Below are 24,799 nucleotides of genomic sequence, written 5' to 3'. Positions count from 1 at the left end.
CAGATGCTGCAACCCCCTTGTATGTTTTTGTGGTTTACAGATCATGTGAATTAAAAAAAGGTTGGGATAAAATAAACTTCTTTGTGGGGAAAATTCTGTTGAATGTCAGAGTGAATTTCTAGTAAAATAAAAGAAAAAGAAGAACTTTGAATTCTTGTTCTGTATCATTCTTAGAACTTTTCCAATGGGAGTTGGAGCATAGGTTCCAAATCACATTTAGTTGCAAGTTAAATATAAGGCATCGAGCCCTTAAGGCCTTAACTATAAGTTAACTTGACACATTTGGTAATATATTGCAAATTATTTAAAGAAATTTTTTTACAGCTTAGGTGCATCAAATTTCATACAATTTGAACGTTATTTGATTCCATACAAAATTGTTAAACACGGACAGATGTGAATTTCAAGTTTTTGATTAATGATAAAGCTTGCATTAAATTTCATTATTCTTTATGGGTGTGATATATGTAGTATAAATCACATTTCTGATATCTCAAAACTGAAATTAATTTTTGTTGAGGTTAAGATGTATGCAGAGCTGAACTGAAAGCAGGGGAAGAGGCACCAGCCACAGGAAATGATTGAATTGAGAAGAGAGTTAAGAAATAATCCATGGAAGAAAAGGAAGCAAAGAGAATGCAACTTCTAAAATTTGGAAAAGGTAAATATATGCTCCTTCAAACAAAGAAATGCTAGTGTGTGTGACTGAGAATAAACATTGATTGTAAATTATTAAAGACAGGATACCTTCTGTGGCACTCTGTTCATTTTTTTTTTTTTTTTGGGGTAACTAAAAAAGTTACTTTTGCTTACTTGCACTTCTCTTAACTTAGTACACTTACATCGAGCTAAATTGTATCTTTTATCAATTTAGACTTAATTACAATAATTAGCTTCCTAGTTAACAATTGCATAAAGAAAATTACATGAGTAGTAATTTGATTTTTGCATTGATTGCATTGCTAGTTTCCAGTTAATATTTCAACACCAACTTTCAACTCTTAAGGTATCATCTTACTGGACACGAGACTTAATGAATATTTATAGTTAGGCATTGATCGGTTAATTCAGACTGATCAAACCCAAATCTTCTATGCAATAAGTCCATCACTCAATATGTTGAGTACTTGATCATAAGTCATAACCCCAGTCCATGTTTGTTGACAGATCAAGCAATCTTTCTCGCTGCGTACACCAAATTGGACGGCTGTGATTGCCTTGATAAAATACTAAATACCCCTCTAGCTACAATCCCTAATTCCATACTCTGCCGAAAGCGCCTCCCTTTTTTATGCTGCATCTCATCGGCAGTCCATGTTTGTTGACAGATCAAGGAATCTTTCTCGCTGAATCGTACACCAAATCGGACGGCTGTGATTGCCTAGAGAAAATAATAGATAGCCCTCTCCCCGGAAACCCTAATTCCATACTCTTCGGAAAGTGCCTCCCATTTTTATGCTGCATCTCCTTGCTTTTCCCTCATATACTCAGCCTTTCTTCCCTTAAAGGGCATACTCCCCTCTAGTCCAATCGGCACAAAAACCAACCACAAGATCTATTCTTGAATCGGCTCTCCTGCTGCCTTGCTTCCACTTTCACCAATTTGAAGAGTTAACAAAAGAAATTGACATCTGAGGGACAACGATAGATCGGCATCTGTGTGTGTTTTGTAATTAACAACATATGGCAAGTTCTTTTAATAGATTAAATAGATTGCAAAAACTTTACATGATTCAGATTAAATAGATTGCAAAAACTTCATATTTCCTTGTTGATTTTAGCTTACACTGACTATTAATCGTCTCCTGTTTCTCTTCTATTGTCAAATCTGGCTACTGTATAGCTTCCAAGAAATGCCTTGTCAATCAATCTGAAGCTTTTGCCTCAGCATGAGTGGTCTTAGGAAATGAAGGTCATCTTGGATGGGTTCTCTATGAACTCCTGTGCCAGTAAGTATCTAAATTCAATATTATAATCTTGTTTACTTCTTGATTGCATTTACATTTAGTTATTGTTGGAATTCGGGTAGGATATAGGATTTCAATTCAATTTCAATCAATCAATCACTATTTGAAATTCGGATTGAATCAACCCTCCAATTAAATAGTCTGTCTTCTTTTAATTCTATGCATCCTTTTGATATTATGCATCTTTTTGATATATTTTTTACGTGTAGAAGTCTAAATTTATTTAGATACGTACTCAGCACAAGTTTATTTAGTCTTTCTTTTGGTCATGATTCTTTCCATTTTTTAAATGTCATTTAAGGAATTTTTAGATTAATTGATAATTGATGGGTTATGTCTTTATTTTTATTTATTTTTTAATATCATATAATTAAGGAATGTTATTTGTCATAAAGCACGGACACAATATGAATTTTTGAAATGATATCTTTTCAAAGAATCATATTTCTATATATAAGGGAAACTAGACTCTCCTTTTTGATGATGTACGTTGTTTCTTGATCTAAACATACTCAAGAATATTGATGAATGTATACTGTTGCACATATAGAGAAAATGTTGAAAAATGAACTCCTATTCATCTAACATATCCAGTGCAATAACTTCTTTTTTTTTTTTTTAATTTGCTGAAAATGTTCAATCACTTTATTATTAATATAAGGAGCAAGTCCTTTCTCTTATAGGCAGAATGCATATTATGATCAACTCCATAGTTTATTTTATACTTGCTTTGTAAATCCTTCTATTGAATCCAAATATTATAAATGACAGTTTGATGATGCGAGTCTACAAATTTTTTTTTTTCGGTCCTTGGAACAATTGTTCTTAATATATTATAATTCTTTTTTTTTGTTATTCTTACTATGTAGATACTCATGAGGCTGCATCATTACTCATGGAGAATAGAATTCTCCTCCAATTTGGCATGAGTGGTGAGAACAAGAGGCCTCGCAGGTATGTAATTGATTTAATTGTTATTTCAATACATTAAGTATACGTACTTTTCGTAATTTAGACGAAATATACTTTAGATGCTTGAAGTTATTTTTTAGAATATCAATTCTCGAACTTTTCTGTTTCATCACTTGAAGACCAATATAATACTGAATATTTATGGTTTATATAAGATTTTGTATTATGGTGCAATTGATGCAGGACACAGTTATGTTTGGTGCCGACTTCTATGAAGATGATGCTGACAGGTCAAGAATGTTAGTGATTTCGGTCAGAATTGGAGAGAAATTAATTTAATTGTTTAAATCAAATGAAGAATCGGTCTTAACTCGGACAAAAAATCGAAAACCTCGGATGAAGAAATTGAAAACTCTGCCGAGTCAATCCGGTTTAAATCATTTTCGACAGAAAGATCGCTCAGGAAAGAAACTCCGATAAATATCAGCTTGGCCACGACATATACTGTTCCTACTTGGCCGAGTCAAGTCGAACTCGGCCGTTTTGCCAAGCCACGATTGACACATCAGGTTAGAAGTTCCATTGGTCGTGCTACTAGGGCCATTTAATTTGCACTATAGATCATTCCAGGAAATAGAAGAATTTCAGGGAATATATTTTCAAGAAATGTGTCATTATCATGTTTGGTTTCCGCATGGCTATCGCTTCAGCATTCGAAAGAATGTACTATTACTATGTTTGGTTTGCACATGGCTATTGTAATAGCTATTGAGACATATCTTCACTACTTTCAAATTATTAACTAAATATTATCTAAAAAAACTTATTTAGTGCGCATAAATATACTATGAACCAATCACGTTATATTTAGATAATTCTTATGTAATAAGTTAAGAAATAATCTTATAATATTTTTTATTATCAACTAAGAACAGACAGAACAGTATAAAAAGAAGATAGAAAAGCAGATCTAAAATAAAAAGCAACAACTAGATGCCGAAACATATAACTATTTTTTTCTGATATGTTAACAGTCAAAGATATTATATTTGTAACGATACCAAACAGGGCCAATAAATTACCAGCACACAACTATGAAGTTAATGATTTCACCATTAAAAAGTTACAAATTTAAAATCCATTTATTAAGCAAGCCAGGAAAATGAAGCAACAAGAGTCAAATTTAAGGTGCCGAAACCAAATCATAGGTCAACGACTATACTTTAATGACAGTGGTTCCAGTAACATTAGGCACAATAGGTAAAAATAAACAGTACTACATTTTTTTTTTAAGGAAAGCCCCCGGGCATACATTAATCATAGAAAGTGGTTACAATACATAATTTCTGTTGTCAGCTAGTCTTTACAGTAGAGAGCAGACTGAAAAATAAAAAATTAAAACTAGTATCAGTAAGTGATATCCGTACTAGGAAAATTAAATTTCTAAAGTACAACAATACTAAATCAGAATCCGGTATGTGAACCAGTACCAGTAAGTGAGCAGATAAACTTAAAAACAGTAATAAATTATCACCCGGTAAATGAACCGGTACCAGTGAGTGAACAGAGAAAATAAGAAACAGTACTGAACTGGAAACCCGGTATATGAAACCAGTACCAGTAAAGTGCTAGTAACCAGATTGCTCGAAAGGCTTGGAGCCCACGCAGATAGAATATATCCCGACAAACAACCATTACACTTGGTTTCTATTTATGATGATTTTTTAGCCATTTGTACACAATGAATTTCTAAAGTATGGTTGTTCAGAAAAGGGTAAAACAACCAACAGGGACAAAACCTCATGTTAAAATTGACAAATTAGACATTTAAAAAATTTCAAACAGTGGCAAAACCTCATGCATCAAACAAAAAAATTCATAGAGTGCACTAGTGCAGAACACAAAATCTCTAGAGCCCTAATTAATAAATGTGCAAATTAGTGGGGTCATGAAAGTAAGGAAAGAGAAGAAAATTTCATCAGATAATAATGCGAAAAGGGATTTGATTATTGGCCAGTAATTTTGAAAAAAAAATGAGCATATAAAATATAGAAAATAGAAAACCATTAACCCAACAACAACGCAACAGTGGAAGGTAATAGCAAGCAGTAAGAACAAAATTGAAACGGCAAGAAGAGAGTAAGAAGAGAGATTGAGAGAGAACAAACTGTAATCTGAGAAGAGAGTGGAGAGGAGACATGGAAACGGAGAGGAGAGGAGAGTTGGAGATGAAGTAGAGAGGAGAGTAGGAGACGGAGTGGAGAGAGGCTTCACAGAAATAATCGGAGCAGCAGGAATTGGAGAACAAAATTAGAAACGGCGCACTTGATTGTGATTGCCGTGAAGCGGGAATGAAGAAATTCCATCTTTTTTCTGGCTATCGGAATCGCCATAAAGTATGGCATTCGGATGACGAGGGAATCGGTGATTCCTATGTCTATTCCCTTTCGCTTCTAACCAAACATGGTAATCGCGAAAATGACATCTCAATGCCTGGGAATCCCTCTCCGATAGAACAAACCAAATGCCTCCTGAGAAAATAATAAATAGCCCTCTCCCTGCAAACACTAATTCCATACTCTGCCGAAAGCGCCTCGCTTTTTTATGCTGCATCTACTCATCCCTTCTTCCCTTAAAGAGAAAAGTCCTCTCCTCTGTTCTAATCTGCACAAAAACCAACCACGAGATCTATGTTTGAATTGGCGATCTGCTGCTGCCTTGCTTCCACTTCAACCGATTTGAAGTGTTGACAGAAGGAATTGACATCAAAGAAACAATGACAGATTGGCAAGTGACTTCTTCTTTCCAATGTAAGAATTATTATAGTGTGTGTTTGGTAATTAACAACATATGGCAAGTTCTTTTTGTGCAGATAAATAATCTTAAGAAATTATTATGGTATTCATAAATTAAGTTTAGGCTTCATAGGAGCAACTTTACATGATTCAGATTAAATTGATTGCAAAAACTTCATATTTCCTTTTTTTTTTTATTTTAGCTTACATTGACTATTAATCATCTCTTGTTTTTCTTCTATTGTCAAATCTGGCTACTGTATAGCTTCCAAGAAAATGCCTTGTCATTCAATTAGAAGCTTTTGCCTCAGCATGAGTGGTCTTAGGAAAGAAAGGTCATCCTGGATGGGTTCTCTATGTAACTCCAGTGCTAGTAAGTATCTAAAATTCATTAGTATAATCTATTCGATATCTTAATTGCATTTTTTCCATTTAGTTATTGTTGAAATTTGGGTAGGATATAGGATTTCAATTCAATTTCAATCAATCCCTACCTGAAACAGAGTCCGGATCCTCTGAAGTAACTCAAAATTTTAGTTTAGATCTAGACCATATGATGAGAATACGGGACAATCAGGCCCAAGGTGGGATGCTCGGGGTTCCGTTAATATTCGTGCTGAAACAGATCTGACAGTCCGGATATAAACACAAAATTTGAGTTACTTTAGGTGTTATAAAGGAACTTCCTTTTATGGTTCTCTTAGTCTGTAATAATGTGATGAATATAAGGCTTGTAACTGTGGATTTGGTACCAGCCGTTTGGTATCTGTTCCACAAATTCTTTTGCTTCAGTTAATGGAAATCAGTGGGTACACCCAACTTTTGTTAAACATACGGTGCTATGAATTCCCTAAACTAAGATTCATGCGTAAAATTAAATTCAAGATAGAAATTACTACTAGTTTGATGAAGCAGCACAATGATAGCTCTTCTCAACACTAGGTGCAAATTTCTTTCGGCTCACTTGCGTGTCAGATACACACAACAATAACAACAACATTTTTACTGGTATCTACACAAACAAGTTGAAAGCAGTCGTGAGTTGATGTGATGGCCTCTTTTTCTCTCCTTTCTCCCTGTTTATGGGAATATATGATTTATCAGATTATATTCCACGGATCCGAATTGAGACATGCATATGCACGACTCTATAGGTCGAAAGTCGCCACTCTTCAGTTGCCAATTTTTCAGTAGCAAGGTTTCAATTTCAGTATATCGAAATTAATACAGAGACGTGGAGGCAGTTAGGGGTGCAAATATATCAGATATTATCCGTATAAATTTGGATTCGTATTTGGAAATAGATATGGATATTCAATATTTGAATATTTGAATAAGACAAGGATATTGATATAGTTCTAAATTTTAATTAGAGAAATGTTTTGGTATCCCGAGCCATCAAATCCGAGCTTGTCTCCGAATTGATTTAACTGGGTTTAACCATCCGCTAATAACGAAAATTTGTTAATTTGCCATTAATTAATTAATCGTTGTTTTAACGCATCGCTGTTTTACATTGATTGTTTTAAATGTTAGCTTTGCACGGTTTTGTCCTACGTTTTAATTTCGTGGACAGTCTGTTAGGAGGAGTTGTAATCACTAATCCCCGAGCTAGTCCCCCAGCTTGTTAACAGTCCTGCAATAATTAATTAACTACTTAAGTACTTTAACTAGTTAAACTAGTTATAAGTACTTGAACGTACTTTAAAGTACAATTTAAACCCAGTTAGCTTGGGGACGCGGTGGGAGATTTGTTCTAATTTTAATTATGCAAATTAACAGCTTTTGATATTTAATAACTAAAAAAATAGTCTTCATTTTGAACAATTAATCTATTAAATGAAGATTTTTCAATGTTTGTAAACATAAGTTTATATGCTTTAAAATGTGTTTGAAAACACAGGTTTATATGTTTGTAAACACAGATTTTTCAATGTTTGTAAATACATGTTTATATGCTTTAAAATGTGTTTGTAAACACATGTTTATATGTACAAATTTTCAATGCTTTGTTTATGTTGTTTGCTTGCCAGTACATATTGGTTTACATGCTTTACTTGTTCACAGGTACTGTTCTTGACACATTTGTTACCAGACAATAGCCTTCCTACCTCCGTTACTGAGTGCAGATGTTACCGTTGCGATCCTGGATTTATAAAGCTGCTGTTTGAAGGGCACATGAAAGCTTGTCATCAGGTCCGTTCTTCCCAATAGCTTCATGAATGTATAAAGCTGGTACATATTTAAACTCTATTTATGTTCTTTTGCAGTGTCCAGATTCAAATTTCATGTGTTTGTTCGACTTATATCCTCTTTGCTTGGTATAATTCTTAAAATTTTAATGCACTCTTAAAATCAGAAATATATTTGTTGGTCGATAATAACTTATGATGATGAAGCTGCAGGAGCCTGATGTCTTGTTCAATTAAATTGTAGGAAGTGCACAGGGATATACAAGTCTGCATTTCTTTTTGGCTTACAGAACTGACTCCATCCTCTTCATGCCTTCGACATTTCTTATATTGAATCCATTATTTGGAGGTACATTATTTCCTTTTTTCTTTGTATTCCAATTTTCTTTCTTTTTTGTTCATATTTCTAGAAATATATATATATATATATAGGAGATGGAATTGTCAAAACCCGATAACATTCTTCTTGATGCAAACTTTTGTACAAAATTGCAGACTTCTTATTTATACTTGTTGATAAGTATTGGTCTTGGTGTTAGGCATGTCTTAGAACCTGAAACAATTCACATGTATTGATATTAATCAAAGAATTTTCAATGCTTTGTTTATGTTGTTTGCTTGCCAGTACATATTGGTTTACATGCTTTACTTGTTCACAGGTACTGTTCCTAGCACATTTTGCACAAATGAAAAAAAATGTGCTGGGGGACGACCTCGAGGATTAGTACAAATTTAGAGTTGTAAATTTCATGCTCGGGGACGTGCTTGGGGATTGGTTCAAATTTAGAGCTGTAAATTTTTGCTCGGAGACGAATCGATTCGTTTTTGTTTTAAAAAGTGAAAATTTAACTCATTTACAATGAAAGTTAAACACTTGAATGCAATTGATTAAACGCTTTCCTTTATATATTTAAATTATACGATTGTTTCGCTGCATTTGGCTGTGCTTTTGTTAATTTTTTTTAACAATTTTCTCTTCATGCAGCGAAATTCTATACAATAAAGAAAAATTGGTATTGTTATTGCACTTTATGAAGTACAACTTGATTTTTTTGTCGCCGACATTCTAGAAGGTTGGGGGACGCGGGCGGATACTTTGTTTGGGATACAATTATCAGCTTCCTTTTAATTATATTCGTATCTGAATAGTAGATATATACCCGTGCATTGCAACGTGGACATATTATAAGAGAACAAAAAATATTCTCATAAAAAATGACATATTTTCACAAAAAATAGAGCAGTGAAAAAAATAATTATTCAACAATATCTATAAATAATATTAAAATCGATTGGAACAAAAACATATTATAAGAGAGCAAATATGTTCAAAATTTTAATTCATACGTACATTGATTTTGTATGGTATTTTCTATCACAATAAAATTCTTCAATTTATTATTTTACTATTTTATCAATCTATTATAGTTTTCTTGCATGAAAATTTGTATTTACTATTAATAATTTAATATAGATCTACAATCCTTGTTGCTATTACATGTGGATCTGTATCTTTATTGTTATTAATATAGATCTGTAATCCTTATTACTATTACGCGTGGATCTGTATTGGTAAATAACATACAACGAAATCAAGAATTTGGAGCGATTACTGTGTATCCTTAAAGACATTTAAAAAAAAAAAAAAGTAGAACTAATAAGAAAATCAAGTATGTGACAATCCAATAATGAAGGTTTAGAAAAGTTTTCTAAAAAAATAGAGAAATGAAATCTACGTGGGGGTGAGTATGGATCTAAATAAATTTAGGCTTTTACATATAGAAAAACATAAAAAAGATGCATAGAAAGAAAAAAAAAGCCAGACTGTTTGATTGGAGGACCCAGAGGCGGAGGGAGTAAGAATTAATGGGGGTCAATTGACCTCCATTTTTTTTCAATTATTTTGTACTTGTACACGGTTCTCTATATAATCTAGAGTAAAATGCTACGGGTACTATAAAATTGACCCCATTCGCAGCATGAAAATTTTATATGATTGACCCCCATTAACGATTGACACCCATAGTCATAAAGTCTAGGTTTGTCCTGGAAGGACTAATATTTAATTTGAAATTTCATCTTTTCATCACATTTATTGGCGGATCATGACATCTACGTGCTTAATATAATAATGGAGATACCATATAGTTTAACATATATTATGAAAAAAATTATGTATATATCACAAGATATCTAATCCGTATTTGTATTCGTCTAATATCCGATCCATATTCATATTCAAAAAATAAAAGTGGATATAGATATAGTTTTACACTATTTGATCCGTATTTAATTTTAGAAATTATCATATTAATTTCGGCCCAAATAATTTGGCCCGTAAGACATTTCTAACCGTTATTGGTATCTAAAATTTTAACATCTTGATTAAACTTTAAGCAACTTTTGTTCTCATATTTCAGATACGAAACATATTTGAGAGAGTACCCGGTTAATTGTGATAGGTACTCTTCTCTCTCCTCGGACAATTTCTCTAATATTGGTGAGCGGATTATATTGAGCATCTGAAAAGGGGACGTGGGTCTGTGTCTGTCTGTGTTCGTGTTTATTAATTTGTTATTATCTTAAGATGCATGTCACAGAAGTAAGAAGGTAGGTTTTGAATGTATGTATTTCAATTAATGTGGAGAAAAACGAGAACGAGATGGATGTTAGTTTGGTATGGTTAGTGGGTTAACGTGGCTGGTATATATATTAGTAAGGGTATATATATATATATAACAGATTTTGTGAATAGATTTTTGTTAATTAGGACAATTTATTATGTGGTTCTCTTTGTTAATAAATTAATCGGCGTTATGGTTCAAAATGCTAATTATCGTACGTGCGTGAAAATATTATATGTCTCCCATATTTATGGATTTCATTTTTTTCGTACCAGTATACTGGAAATATAAGAGAGGCAATCGGTGAACGAACATAAAAAAGAATTATTGTATATTTTTAATTAAAGAAGGTTCATATATATATGTCGAGAATCAAAGATACATGCAGATATGAAAAAAAATAAATCTGCTGTAATTCTTGGGGAATTACAGGATCCTGTAATCCAAATCCGAACCGTTGGTATTTCTTGAGATTTGTGCATAAAAACTTACTTTTTTCGAGATCTGTGTAAAAAAAATTTGAACGGTTGATATTGAAATTCCAGGGCCCTGTAATTCCTCCCGAAATTACAGCAAATTCGGACTCTGCAGATATAGAATAATGAACAACATTGATGATATTAGCTCTTAAAAGAGCTTTTAAGAAAACAAACCTACGTGTTCTTTCTTTTTTGTTAATTATAAACTAAGCTGGTGCAGAATTTTGTACCTAATATGTTCCGTACGTAATAGAAGATATGTATCTTAATTAACTAACAATTTTAGACGTAGATTACAATATATACGCCGTAACTTTATTTATCGTGGTGTACATAGCCCAATGCATTTTGCATGTTTTACAATTATTTATACTAGATTATTAATTGCAAAAGAATGGATATATATAATCGCAACAGAAAATCTGTTTATTTTTTTAGTAAAATTTGAAGGTCAAGTTACTAAACTATTTAATATATACAAAGAATTATTTTTTATAAATTTCAAACATGCGATCTTTTAATATTGTTTTTATTACTAGACTAAAAATTAATTTTTAAATAGAAAAAATCTATCTTATGTGTAATAATACTTTAACTAGGCATGAACCGGTGTTAAGCCAACAACCCTCCCAAGTTGCATTTCCCCATGATTTTTTTAATGTTGACTATATACCCTTCATGTTATCTTCTCGCACAATCCTACTGCCAAAAATTAATAAAAAAATTTCTTATAATTTAGTGCATGCCATTTAATTATACCACAGCATATGGATCTTCAGTGGTATAAATCCTTTTTCATGTGTGTGTTCATATGTAATATAAACAGGTCAAAATAGTGAGGCTATAGTAATTAATATGTGTATTATGGATCGATTCATATTTTGAATTCATATATTTATTTTTAAAGTTCAAACAGTTACTTTGATCTATTAAACATGAGCTCTATATAAATATATGCTTTTGGAGACCAAATTTTATATTTTTTAGATAAGTAGAAAAATCACTTCTTGATTTAAAAATTCTGGACCATTCTAAAGTATTAATTTTCTATTTATTTTAATAAAATATTAAAAAAAAGGTAAATCTTGGTGTGCAAGTATATTTCTGTATGGAGATCATGTTTAATGGTTCAGTTTGAACTTCAAAATAAAGATATGAATTCATAACACAGATTAGATCTGTAATATAACACAAGTTAGATCTGTAATATGTATATTATGATATCCTTGTTCCAGGTCAAAATATAAAGAGTGCACTAGAAAGGATTTTCTGTTGGCTTCTTTATGAGTTATTGAAAATTGTACTCTATAAAAAGAGCGCATATATATTAGAATTTTTTTTGCATTTAAATAGATGCGAATTTCAATTGAGGAAGCCAATCTTGATACAAAAAGACGGTATTTGATCGCAAAGATATTGAATTTCATTATTATATGTAGTTTTATGGAAATTTCATTTTCCTTAGATCATTTCAACGATTTGTAATATCATATCTACCATTCTAAATTTAAAAAAACTAACAAATTTAACCAACCTTTTGATTTTTTTTAATAAAACTCATTTTAAATTAGAAGTACTAATTTTATTATTTATTAAAAATAAAAATATAGACTATATATAGCCTATGTAGTCCGAAGATAAATGATTCATTTTTATATTTGTGAGACATACATGATGGCATTTAAGCATATGTGCTTGTATTTACATTATATGTAAGAAATGAATTATTTGCTCTCAAAACTGATTAATTGAAAAAACTAAATATTTCTCAAATATGCTGCATCTTTTTAAAAAAATTTAGTAAAAAATAAAGTGGGTACTTTATAAATTTAAAATAAATTTTAATAGAAAATTTAATAAATTAGGTAAATTTGTATGCTTTATAAAATTTTGAAGGGTAAATATGATATTATGAATTTTACAAGAGAAGTACGTAATTTTGAGGTTTTTGAGAGTATGCCCCCACCCTTTCCAAAATAAAGATACAAATATCACCCCAAATTTGAATTGTACAATTAAATAAACAATAAATAGGGGCCGAACTGCTAATTTTCTCAGTTCTCACGCAGTCACGCCTAGTTAGCCATTCAAAAAATAAGCTTTTGGAAAATTTGAAAAAACAAGAACAACAGAGAATAAAGAAAGAGAGTACAAGGTTAGCTCGATATAAAGCATTAATCCTCTCTCTCAGAGTAACTAACCATCCTTTAATCCACCTCTCCCTTGTTCCTCAATTCCATAGAATTCTCCCTTTCTCACGGTCTGTTCAATCAAAGAGTCTGTTCTTCTACCCACAATATATATACTGTAAGTTGAGATGAAAATTTCCTTTTTGGATAGTTTAAGTACTTGTTACAAAACTAGATTTCTTTTTGGAAAGCTTCAATGCAATAGAAATAAGTGAGCCATTAATTTAGTATGTCAGATAAATCTTCTTCTTTCTTTGTGTTGTTCTTTAATCTTACTTGTTTTTTTAGCAGGAGGGGATTTCAATGGAACATCAATTTATTCTTATCTGAACTATTCTTTGTTTATACCTAAATTTTTTACAATGCACATTATCTCATCAATTATTAATGAAAGAAGATGCATGAATTTTGTAATTCTTCCAACAAAGAAAGAAAAAACAAACACTGAATTGTTGGAATTCTATACATTTTTTCAACAAATGATGATTATCTGAGATTTCCAAAGGAAACTTAGATGTTGAAACATTTATCCATTTAACTTTTAACAGTAATTTTATGTGTACTTCCAACTCAATTTCTCCCCAAAATATAGTCTGAGTTCTTCACAGCTTCACTAGATTACAGAAGAAAAAAAAAAAAAAAGGCATTTTTTTCTCTTAAGAGTAAAATCAGGGACTAACATTTTTGTGATAATTTACAGGTAGCTTTTCAAAAATATGGAAATAGTCATGATTTTCTTCTTCCTGAGCTGCACAATGGTTTTCTTCCCAGTTGTGATAAATTTGAGCAAGCATTGGATAAAATTTGACCACTGCAACCGTGCTATTCCCTTCAATGGGCCAGATCTTGAAAGAGGGCCCACAATCTTTGATCAGCATTCATCCAAGGCTGCTGATAATTTGCATCTATTCCTTAATGGATTTGGATGTTCCTTTTGTGAGAAGTGGCTCCAAGCCAACAAAGCTACCTTCTTTTACTGGTAATCAGCATCAGATGAATTCAGCACAGGCCTGTTTCTGAACAGCACCATTACCATACCAGAACATACAGTATTGTGTTATTTAGTGTTCCTTTTTTTAAAATTATGCGAGGAAATCCAAATGAAGTGGTAGTTTTTATTTGCCATATTCTATCTATAAGCATTTTTCTTTCTTAATTGTTAATCAGTGATATGCGGTTCTGCTCTGATGAATGCCGAACAGAGAGGATGAGAACTGATGGTGCAAAAGAGGTGGAGAAGGAAAAGGGGAAGAAGTCAAGTTCCCCTACCCAGCATGCAAATGCCTTGAGCACACTATATATTGTCTAGATTTCGGTTTTGACGGGGAAATATACATATTGTTGTAAACTTTGAGATCATGTACGCAAGGGAGAAGTCATTAATTTCTTTTTTCTTGATGCTCCTGTGTACTTGTAAGGATCTGATAGTCCCTTTTTTTTAAGTTAAATGCAATGGTTTTCTTTTTCTCGTTCATGCCAAATTTTAGGTAATGTGTTATTTCCCTTTCCTATGGGTATCTTTACTGGCAATCAGATGAAAGTTCAAAAGGCGAAGTATTATTTCTAACACAAAGTCCCGAAATAGATATCCTTTTAGATACTTTGTAACCTGGTATTTTTTCCACCACATATTTTAAATTTATGACAACACACACACACACCAAAAAAAAAAAAAAAGAAGTTCCAGAAATTGTCAAGATCTGTGCAACCAAAAAAACAGTGAATCATCTTTTGGATATTCATTTTGAGCACAACAAAGAATGGTGTATACTTACAATTTACAGTATTAAAAGATAAATTGAGCATAAATAAATTGAAATAAGTAGCACATTGTTCTAAAAGAAAAGAATTAACTGCTGCAACTGCAAATTAGGTCCCCGGAAGGCTTTTCAAAAAAAAAAAAAAAAAAGAGTATTAAACTGAGAAGCATATTGGCTTAAACATGAAAAACTGCAATTATTGGAAGGATCACTGCCGAAAATAATATTGTCAAGCTTTGCAATGATTTCCCATGAGCTCCACTTTCATCTGAGGGTGCTGCTTCTGCTTCAAGAAATTAAAGTGGTTGCTAATGTTAGTAATTGTAAAAGGGTGAAGTAATGTTACACCTATGAACTATAGATCATCTTACTTAATAAGCTATTATTCCTGATACACACATTGAAGGAGAAAATTCATAAAATATCCAAGTAAATGAGTTGAGACATATGTGATACATCAAACATCTCCATTTCTTACTTTTTCTATGAATTCACTCGATAAGACTATTTTGATTGGCAGGAGTTTATGAGAGTTCTCTTTTCAAGAGGATGTCATTGCATCTTTTAATCTATAAAAAGATTGGCACATCTTGGTTTAATTACATGAGAGTTCTTTCATTTGGTTTCTCTGTACTTTACTTGAATTGTATCCAGATCTTCCAGAGGTTTACTGTTTTAATGTTTTTCAAAAATCACTAGAGAAATGCTAACTTGTGATTGCTATTTCTTTCATGATCAGGTCAGTATAATCAGAGAAAATAAAGGTTGGTATGGCTGCAAAGGTCGAACAAAAATTTATTTCAGCTTTGCTTCCTCTGTGTGTGTGAGAGAGAGAGATGAGATGGGCGGTAGCACTTGATTAGGAGAAAAAGTCTTAGGATTGTGGTTACCCAAAGGTCGAGAGTTTGAGCCCCTATCACAACTTCGCAGCTTCTGCAAAGCTTTTTTTTTTTTTTTAAAAAAAACAGAGAGAGAGAGAGGCTACCGGTAGGTGGGGGAGTGAGTTTAGCTTTGCTACCAGTAGGAGCGTCGCTAGGAGCAGGTGAAACTTTGTCATGTTGGCCTGCAATTGAAATAATTTAGATAAAAACCTAGAATAATGCATTACTTGCAAGAAAGCAGAGACTGATAATCTTTGTGCATATTCTTATCCGTATAAAAGATTTATTTTAATAAATTTCCATTTTGGTTTTCTTATATTTTGATGTTTGCAAGGACATCAAATCCACCATACTTTTTCTATTATTTTTTATCATTTTACGTTCATCTAAATGATTTTTAGTTCATGTATATATATTCAGGAAGATAATAGAATGAAGGTTTTTTTTTTATCTCTAAAGTTTGGAAGGCGGATTGCCATAGAAGACAATAATTCAAAATGAAAAAGAAGAAGAAAAAAACAACACAGCCAATTATATTTAAAACCGTGTTCGTGCTCAATTTTTTAAATGGTCTTCTTTCATTGATTTACAAAAGACTAAATATGTTCAAACTTTGTGTTATAGATGAACTTTTGATAGTGAATCTGAGAACTAGTTGATAGAGGATACTGACATAGTGTTGGACAATTCCCTTCTATATTACATAAAAATTAGTTTGTCATTTTGAATCTGAATTTGTTTAATTGGATAAGAACATAAATGAAACACACCAGTTATATATATAGAGAGAGAGAGAGTACGGCTAACGCGCTTCCTCTAGTATATCAACAATATACTTCCGGCTCTTCAAAATCTATCAAATCGTCTTCAAATGACAAATCTAAACTGTTCAAACCAATGTCCTTAACGAGAGCTTCGTTTCCATATAAAGGATTTTGTGCGCATACACACACACACACACACACACACATAGTCTAGTAAACAAGAACCAAAGAAAGGGGGACTCACTGGATAAAGCTGAGCAGTTCGAATTCTCCGGCAACGAGAGACCACATTTGCTAGGGAATTTAAGCATCTCATCTTGTGTCATCTTTATCTTAGTAAGCAAATTTGGGTCCTTAAAAGCTGAGCAGAGGCAATCCCCCTGTTCTTCCATTGCATTTTCAAGAGGAATGCAGCAGGAGGGAGGTGGTGTATCTGAATGCAAGTAACTCAAGCATGGTGACAATACAGGTACGCATGGTGGAAGCCCAGATAAACCGAAAAATTGGGCTGTCGAAGGAAGGAGAAAAAGAGAGAGCAGCGAGAATAGAAGAACAACTTTTCCCTCCATTGTTTATGCAATAGAGAGAAAGAAAGAGTGCGTGCTCTGCGTTTGTGATTTATATGTTCTATTCTCCTTCTATTGTTTTTGACTGAATGGAAACTTGTAATCGTTAAAAAGGTATACCGCCAGGTAGGTTCTGGCTGTTTATGTAGTTATTTATGGCTAGTAAACTTGGGTGGTTATCAGTTTTCCTAAATGGGTGTTTTCTGTTAATTACCTGTCCGGGTCTTACGCAGGTCTCAAAAAATTTACTCAATTATCAATGTACTCTACTGCTATAAAAATATTTATGCACTGTCAGTTGTTTGGCATTTAAACTATATGGGTATAATACTATAATTGTTTGGTTGATTCGCTAATTAATTAGTGCGCAAAAAATTAACCAAATTGTTAGATGAAGCTTGGCCAGTCTCAAGTGTTTCATTGGAAGGCGACAATGCTCCTTTGGATTCATCGAAACCAACAGAGGAAATAACTGGCGTCAGTCATAATTTTTCTCCCAAGTTTAAGAAAGTCAATTTTTTTTACAAAATCAACAAAATAGATCATTGTTGTTGTTTGGTAATGTAAACTTCTCAGTACACGTCTACCACGAGAAACAATATCAAAGTTCAGTACCAAGTAAACCAAGGTCATTTTTACTGATCTAATTGTTTCTTTATGTTTGGGCGATTTTTTACCTCAAGCAGCTCAAATTATCAATGATAAAATATATATATATATATATATATATATATATATATAGAGTGTGGCTAATTTGCTACCGGAAACACTTCGACCGAGGTGCTTCCGGGGCTATATTAGCACATGTGATGTTCAAACAACAAATCCAAACCGTTAGATGTTTAATCTATATTAAAATCTACTTGGAGACCAAATTTTACATTTTTTGGAATTTTTTTACTATTTATTAAGATAGTTTGAAAGCCGCTGTTTTTTACGGTGCAGAAATTTACTGAAATCAGCGGTTTTCAAACCAGCTTAATAAATAGTAAAAAAATTCCAAAAAATGTAAAATTTGGTCTCCAAGTAGATTATAATATAGATTAAACATCTAACGGTTTAGATTTGTCATTTGAACATCAAAAAATAGAAAAAACAGTGGCAGCACTTCTGGCTAAAATGCTGCCGGCAGCAAATTAGCCGGACCCTATATATATATATGATAAGACCAGCTTATATTTTGGTAGAATGCACACTGCGTGAGAATCTAATAGCACTGAATCAAAGTAGACCTCATAATTGGGTTTGGGCGTTGAGAAATCAGGGCATCCCCTTCACTTACTGTTATCTACAAATCTCCACATATCTCAGATTTTACATTCACTACGTCTCACAAAAGAACCTTTTTTCCATTTTTCTTTAAAAAGATCAGCTGGCAACTTATCCAAACTAGTGGTAGCTGCACATCACACTAAATACCATTGCTAAGAGCAACCTCACTTACCTGCGACTCTAGAGAATCCAAAAATAGCCACCTAGATATAATTATATGAGCCAATCTTTTAATCCAGAACCCAGTACAAGTTGTTTCAAGCCGATAAACTGACCATATTGTATTGTAAGCCACCCTAAGGCAGAGAAATATGCAACAAAGAGGCAAATGCGCTTAAGCCATGTTGCAAAGGCTCTATCTATGCAGTGCTTACTGGAGATGCATAAGAATAAACCATGGATGCTTTTGCGCAAAACTATGCCAAAAAATGAAGCCAACAAACCACTCAAGATACCAGCTACCACACCAATAAATGCGTATAGAAGCATCTGTCTTGAATCCACATTGTAGGATAAGGAGGACTGGATAAATCTGATACAATAATGGAATTATTAATTTCAGAAGAAAACAAAGAACTTGCAAATTAATTTAGGACCTCTTGTCAATTATTGTCTTTAAGGTATTATGGATTTATCGACAAGGGTAATTATGATAAACAAGTTTTTACAAAAGTAATTTCTCTGATCTGTGATGCTATTGAACCAAAACATGAGAGAAAGAAGGAGAGACTTACAAAATGGAAAGCCTTTTGATCAACTCTATAAGGGAAGGTTCCTCCGCTTGACAATTGAAAAGATTATCATCTGAATAAATGTCGGCCTTCCAATTACCTAGCGTATATCTACAGTTGTATGTCTCATTCACCTATGAAAAGAAAAAGAAAATAATAACGAATTAAAGAAAAAACAAAACCTGGAGTATAATGGGACCAAAATAATTGTTATCTCCAGGTTAAGGTTACAGTAGGAGGGAGGATACGGTTAGCGAGGGAGCGGCCCTGTTGAAACCCTTCATGATGTTTCGGATTTAATTTTGTATTCCAAGTGTCAAGGGGAGGAGAGAGAAGGTTACTACCAAAAAAATATTAAGTCGGCAGCTTGTGGACTCCCCCACCCCCCTCCATCTGGTTTTATTAGAGCAGACCTGCCCCCAATGCTTTTGCTTTAGGTAACGGATCTATGTCCACAATTTCAACTTCCAGCAAACAATTAAAATGAAAAATAAAAAAAAATTAAATATTTGCCAAATAGAAAATATTATTAGGCAATTTGGTAATAATAATGTATAGGAACGAAAATTAACCCATGATCCAGTAAATTAACCAGTTTTGGTCAACATTCCTTACCAGCTGACAGGTTAAAGTCAACCTGATTTCTTACCACCCTATCCTAACACCACATCTTTTGCACAATATACATATAATGTACCTTAAATTTTGATTGTGCCAACCAAGCAGTGTTGAAATCTGGTCTACAATAATGAGGAAGAGCCTCTTTTGGAGCCTCGGCGACTGCTTGAAATGTTTGGCCTGAGAAATATTCTCTGTATTCCACCTATAAACAATATAACAACATAATTCAACACCAATCAAGGAGCACAAAATGCTTTTTTTAATCTATATTTTGATGACAATAATGGAAAAAATATAATCTAAGCCTTGTTTCATGGGCATAATAATAGCACCAGGGACCAGCTGAGTAATGGGGAAGACAGCATGGCTAGTTGGTAAGGGGACAATAATACCATCTCCATCCCCAAGGGAAAACTGCATTCCCACTCTCCATCACCATCCTCGAGTTCATAAGGGATAGGGATTTGGCGCCCCAATAAGTATATTAAAGATTGTACAAATTACATAAACAGATATTGTATTAGAGAATGAAGGTTACAACTGGGAGCAGTGATATTTAGTTATTACATGGGTTAAATTTTGTAGATAACAATAATACAAACAGAAATGTGATGTAAGCCATATATATAACTAAACAAATGGACCTATCAAAACAGGGAAATGAAAATGGGAAAAGCAATAACCATTCCATCTCCTTCGCCACTCCATGTGAAGGGAGGGATTTTGTTATATCCTGAATTTTCACATAGCTGGAATTTCTTAACACCTTGAGGACCTTTTTGCAAGATTTTAAAGTTCTCCAATAATTTGTTTTAAAATTTCCCACCCTTGATCCATAGACCGTTTTGTTATATCTGTTTGGTCTATTCCCATTGGTCCCACCCTTGCTCCATAGACCATTTTGTCATTTCCTTTTTGTACAAAAGGGGGATGAAAAGTTAACACACTCTTTGCTCTACCCCTCTCTGTGCCAACCAAGTAAGAGCAGCAACTGTAAGGACTTTATTTATTTATTTTTATTTTTTGACAAAAGTGGGACCTTCCCACCAAAATTGCAAGGACTTTATAATCTGATTTTAATAAATATCACCATATTTTCCCCAAAGCATTATCCTTCATTGTGTATTGTATATTCAGGACCATATGTTTCAATTAAAGGTATTATCATTGACTTTCAATTATTACTATTATTATTTTGTGGTTCTTAATTTATAAAGTAAAATCTGTGGTTTTATGATGGTATATGTAGAAGGTTTGGATTGCAGGTCTTATGATTTATTTGAAGTGGTGTGTGGAATCTGGTACGGGATTCACGCATGTTTTGTAGTGTAAATCCAAAAGGCTCCAATCGTCTCGGTAAATTTGCAAAAGAAATTTACATATTTGCTATGTGGCATTTAGTTTAGAGCATCATTTATTTATTAAACCTGTTATAGAGAAGCAGCATTGAGAAAAATAACTAATTACTGAGCCTTCAGCTTACTTTCTTTGTAGCTTATTTTCTTTTGTTTACGACATAGATTGGCCATACATGGGTCGATGCAGAAGAAAATGCATGGATCACTCTGAATTTTTGGGGTGTGACAGATGTTAAGCCGTCCCCATCTCCACAGGTGCAAATTGTTCCCAGCCCCACGATCAAAAAGATGGAGCCCACGAGTTACTAGATTTGGGGTAACTTAGGATAGCCATATTACAAGGTACTGGACTGACTCTAGGGAAGGTGCAAACAGGTAGGATGTTATCCATTCCCAAGTATGGCAGTATATCTAGCTAAGAAATGATAGAAACTGGTAGTGAAATTTATCTCTATCTGGATCGATACAAATAAGGATGAAGTCCAAGTGTTCGCAGATATGCTAAACATGAGAGCTAGTAACATATTAGATAACATTTCCCCAATAGCTCACATTAAATCTTGTTTTGAAGAATTCCACATGTTGAGCATATGTATGCTTCAACTTCTGAACCATAGATTATGACTTACCATATCTTATATGTGTATCCAGACGAAGAAAATTATAGATAATCGTACAATATAACTATCTAACAATGTCCAGGACATCCACATATGATTGACAATGTGGAACCAACTAAAGCCATGGTCCTTCCTAAATTTCACATAGAGAATTGCAACTCATAAAGAACTCAACCAAGTATAGAACGCAATTATTACCTGAAAGATAGAGGCCCAATAATAATCATCACGGCACCGGAATCTTCTCTTCTCAGAAGGATAAAATACATGCTTGGCTTTATAATTCAGCAAGCCCAGCTCGCATATTTTTGAAGATCTAATGTCCACGCCTACAACATATGTCATCATACTGAATAAAAAAACTGCTATGTGGTAACTGAGTTTAATAAAAACAAAGGAAAGAAAAGCATGTTTAAAATAACACTCCTGTTGCAACCCTAAATGCCAATAGCAGTATTTTTAAGGTTTCTCGTATCCTCGGCATCCATTTATTATAAGATGCCCTTTGCGGGAATTGAACCTGCGTCCCTCCGTAGAGAGGCAAGACCTATCACTATACCATCTCCGCTAGACCTATGGTTCAATGACCCCACTTAAATTGAAAAAGTATCTTGTATATGAAGACCTTAAATAATTTCACTAGTACTGTAAAAAGACTAAATACAACTGCCCCTTCCCCCAATTGCACTTTCTATTTGCTGCTGCTAAATGCTATCTTGCACTACATCTAATTAGGAAGGAAAAAATCTCATGGTCTACAATGTCAATCTAAGCAGAAACAAAAGGTAGGCAAATATAAAACGTCGAAAATTTCTAACTTATAATCATTTCACACATGGTTTGAATAACAGAAAGTTTTGAAGACCGAAGAGAACCATAGGAAAGAAGGACACCTGGTGGTTTAGTAACAGATAAACACTTCCTGGTACCAAATATGAAAAAATCAACAGGGGTTCAAGTGAATTGAGAAATTACTTATCTGTAACAGTGTTTAATTGAGGAATTTGTTGTGAATGTAAGTAGGAATTAGTGTCTTTCACCCATACTCGCACATAACAATATATTGATTTTATATTAGGTGGAAATTGGTCTTTCCAAGCCATGCTAAATCATGAAGAACTAAAGATCCAATCCGAAGTACGCAAATTAATTGAGAAGGGTTGAGTACTGAGAAGAATTGAGTTACTCACTACTGGAGAGGATTTTGCAAGTGGAGGGCACAGAAACCGAGGTAGACGCTGATAGATTGCCAATGGAAAGTGCTGCAATCCCTACCAAAAGCGACAACAAAAACGAACCGACAACAGAGAAGCTGAAGCTCACGAAACAACGAATCAGGATTCGCAGTGATCTCTTTCTGGTTCTTTGATCTCCTCTTTCTACTCCTGTTTGTCTCTCTCTTTCGGGTTCTTTTTCATCCTCGGATCGATCCTTTGACGGATCGGAGGGATCCATTAGAGAGAGAGAGAGAGAGAGCTGAGTCAGATGAAATCCATGGCCATGGGGGTAGGAGAGGAGAGAGGGAGGAACGGAGGAGCGTTCAGCGAAAGGAGAGCACGAACTTGGAAAATATAATCACTAACTTGCACGAATCTCTGTGAACACCAACGAATCTGATTTCGGAATCATGTCAGGTCGCATAGAGGTAAATCAGAATATCTCTCTGTTTAGATCCGGACCGTCTAGAATGTATGGGGTCTCTTTAGTATTCGTGCTTATTCTGATCGGACGGTACGGATCTAAAAAGAAATATTTTATTACCTTAGGTGATGTGCTTATTCTGATCGGACGGTACGGATCTAAACAGAAATATTTTATTACCTTAGGTGATATTAATTTAATAAAAGGATCCAAGGCTGCCATGGTGAAACCAATTCTAAAAAGAATTGGTCTAAATTCCAAATATTTTAGGTTAAAATTTATTTGGAAGCTGATAACAGTACTCGCACTGTACTTGCAGGGGAACCACTGAAAATTAAATGTGAAAAAAATAACTTTTTGTGGGAATCACAAAAACTTCACAATTTAAATTTTTTTCCTAAAGTATTAATATCTATGCCCGAAAGTATTTATACCTATGTACAGAAGTATTTATACCTATGAGGTGAACAATTATTTATTGTGCGGGTACTGTAGCGCGAAGATAATAGTACCTGCATCACTGTACCTGCGGGGACCACCGAAAATTAAATGCAGAAAGATAACTTCCTACAGTGACTGCAAAATCTCCATAATTTTAATTTTTTTTCCATATTATTAATATCTACGTAATATTTTCTTTCAAATGAGATCCACGATGACGTACTTTCAGACTCGTCGTCGCACAAATATTTATACCTATACTTGCAAGTATTTTTTACATATGACACTGAAAGTATTAATATCTAAGTATTGAAAGTATTATACATATGATGTCAACTATTTTTGTTAGAAGAAGGCTGACGCGGGGATGATTGGAGAACTCCAAAAAATATAATCATAACAAGTAACGCATCAAAGTATTAATATTTTTTTAAGTGTTAATATATTATCTTCTAAGTATTTATAACTACGAAGATATATATATCTAAGTATTTTTTACATATGACACTGAAAGTATTTTATAACTAAGAAGATATATATATCTAAGTATTTTTTACATATGATACTGAAAGTATTAATATTTAAGTACTAAAAGTATTTATATCTATGCATTGAAGTATTTATTCCTATAAAGTCAACTATTTTTGTTAGAGAAAGTTGACGCGAGAATGAGTGCGGGGATTGTAAAAATAAAACTATATAATTAGTGGGGACCATAGAGAAATGATACTACTGGAATTTTAGAATAATAATTAGTTGAGACTATATAATTAGCGGGACTATAATATATTACTTTGTTTGCTTGAATTGAAATTTTCTAAGTTGCATATTTTCTTTCTAAAATTTATCATAAGGAAATTCTTTTAGTTTGAGAAAAGTACTCAGCGCATCTACTGTTTTGTTCTCGAATTTCTTTTTTCCAGTGTAATTAGCATGTTATATTAATATTTTTTTTCGAAATGATGCTCAGCCGTTGAATTTCCAGA

At 33.2% G+C, this 24,799-nt stretch overlaps 2 protein-coding genes and 2 long non-coding RNA genes across 5 annotated transcripts; 2 read left to right on the top strand and 2 right to left on the bottom strand.

Annotated features, from left to right (window-relative positions):
- Positions 1 to 5,417: 5,417 nt before the first annotated feature.
- On the top strand, positions 5,418 to 10,320 carry LOC144558486 (uncharacterized). The gene is made up of 3 exons (XR_013512927.1): positions 5,418 to 5,689; positions 5,940 to 6,047; positions 10,287 to 10,320. It is a non-coding gene; the product is annotated as an uncharacterized LOC144558486 (long non-coding RNA).
- Positions 10,321 to 13,131: 2,811 nt separating this feature from the next.
- Positions 13,132 to 14,622, top strand: LOC144557910 (uncharacterized). Its single transcript, XR_013512818.1, has 3 exons — positions 13,132 to 13,276; positions 13,859 to 14,137; positions 14,326 to 14,622. It is a non-coding gene; the product is annotated as an uncharacterized LOC144557910 (long non-coding RNA).
- A 274-nt stretch (positions 14,623 to 14,896) lies between these two features.
- LOC144557909 (non-specific lipid transfer protein GPI-anchored 9-like) lies at positions 14,897 to 17,267 on the bottom strand. 2 transcript variants are annotated; one of them, XM_078306563.1, is made up of 3 exons: positions 16,808 to 17,267; positions 15,904 to 15,981; positions 14,897 to 15,204 (listed from the first exon to the last, which is right to left on the bottom strand). In XM_078306563.1, exons 1-3 carry the CDS (start codon positions 17,130 to 17,132, stop codon positions 15,095 to 15,097), a joined length of 513 nt encoding a protein of 170 aa, XP_078162689.1. In that variant the 5' UTR covers positions 17,133 to 17,267; the 3' UTR covers positions 14,897 to 15,094. The 2 variants fall into 2 exon arrangements, with proteins under 2 accessions (XP_078162689.1, XP_078162690.1); XM_078306564.1 differs by having other exon boundaries at positions 14,898 to 15,201; positions 16,808 to 17,265.
- Positions 17,268 to 18,340: 1,073 nt separating this feature from the next.
- On the bottom strand, positions 18,341 to 23,355 carry LOC144558382 (exopolysaccharide production negative regulator). The gene is made up of 5 exons (XM_078307225.1): positions 22,922 to 23,355; positions 21,930 to 22,060; positions 19,830 to 19,955; positions 19,136 to 19,266; positions 18,341 to 18,933 (listed from the first exon to the last, which is right to left on the bottom strand). The coding sequence occupies exons 1-5, from the start codon at positions 23,184 to 23,186 to the stop codon at positions 18,615 to 18,617; spliced, it is 972 nt and encodes a 323-aa protein (XP_078163351.1). The 5' UTR covers positions 23,187 to 23,355; the 3' UTR covers positions 18,341 to 18,614.
- Between the last annotated feature and the right edge of the window lie 1,444 nt (positions 23,356 to 24,799).

Source organism: Carex rostrata, chromosome 8 (genome assembly GCF_964058835.1).
Source record: "Carex rostrata chromosome 8, lpCarRost1.2, whole genome shotgun sequence".
In the NCBI taxonomy this organism is placed as follows: domain Eukaryota; kingdom Viridiplantae; phylum Streptophyta; class Magnoliopsida; order Poales; family Cyperaceae; genus Carex; species Carex rostrata.
The sequence above is the reverse complement of the archived record's forward strand: the minus strand, read 5'-3'. Positions and strand labels throughout refer to the sequence as shown.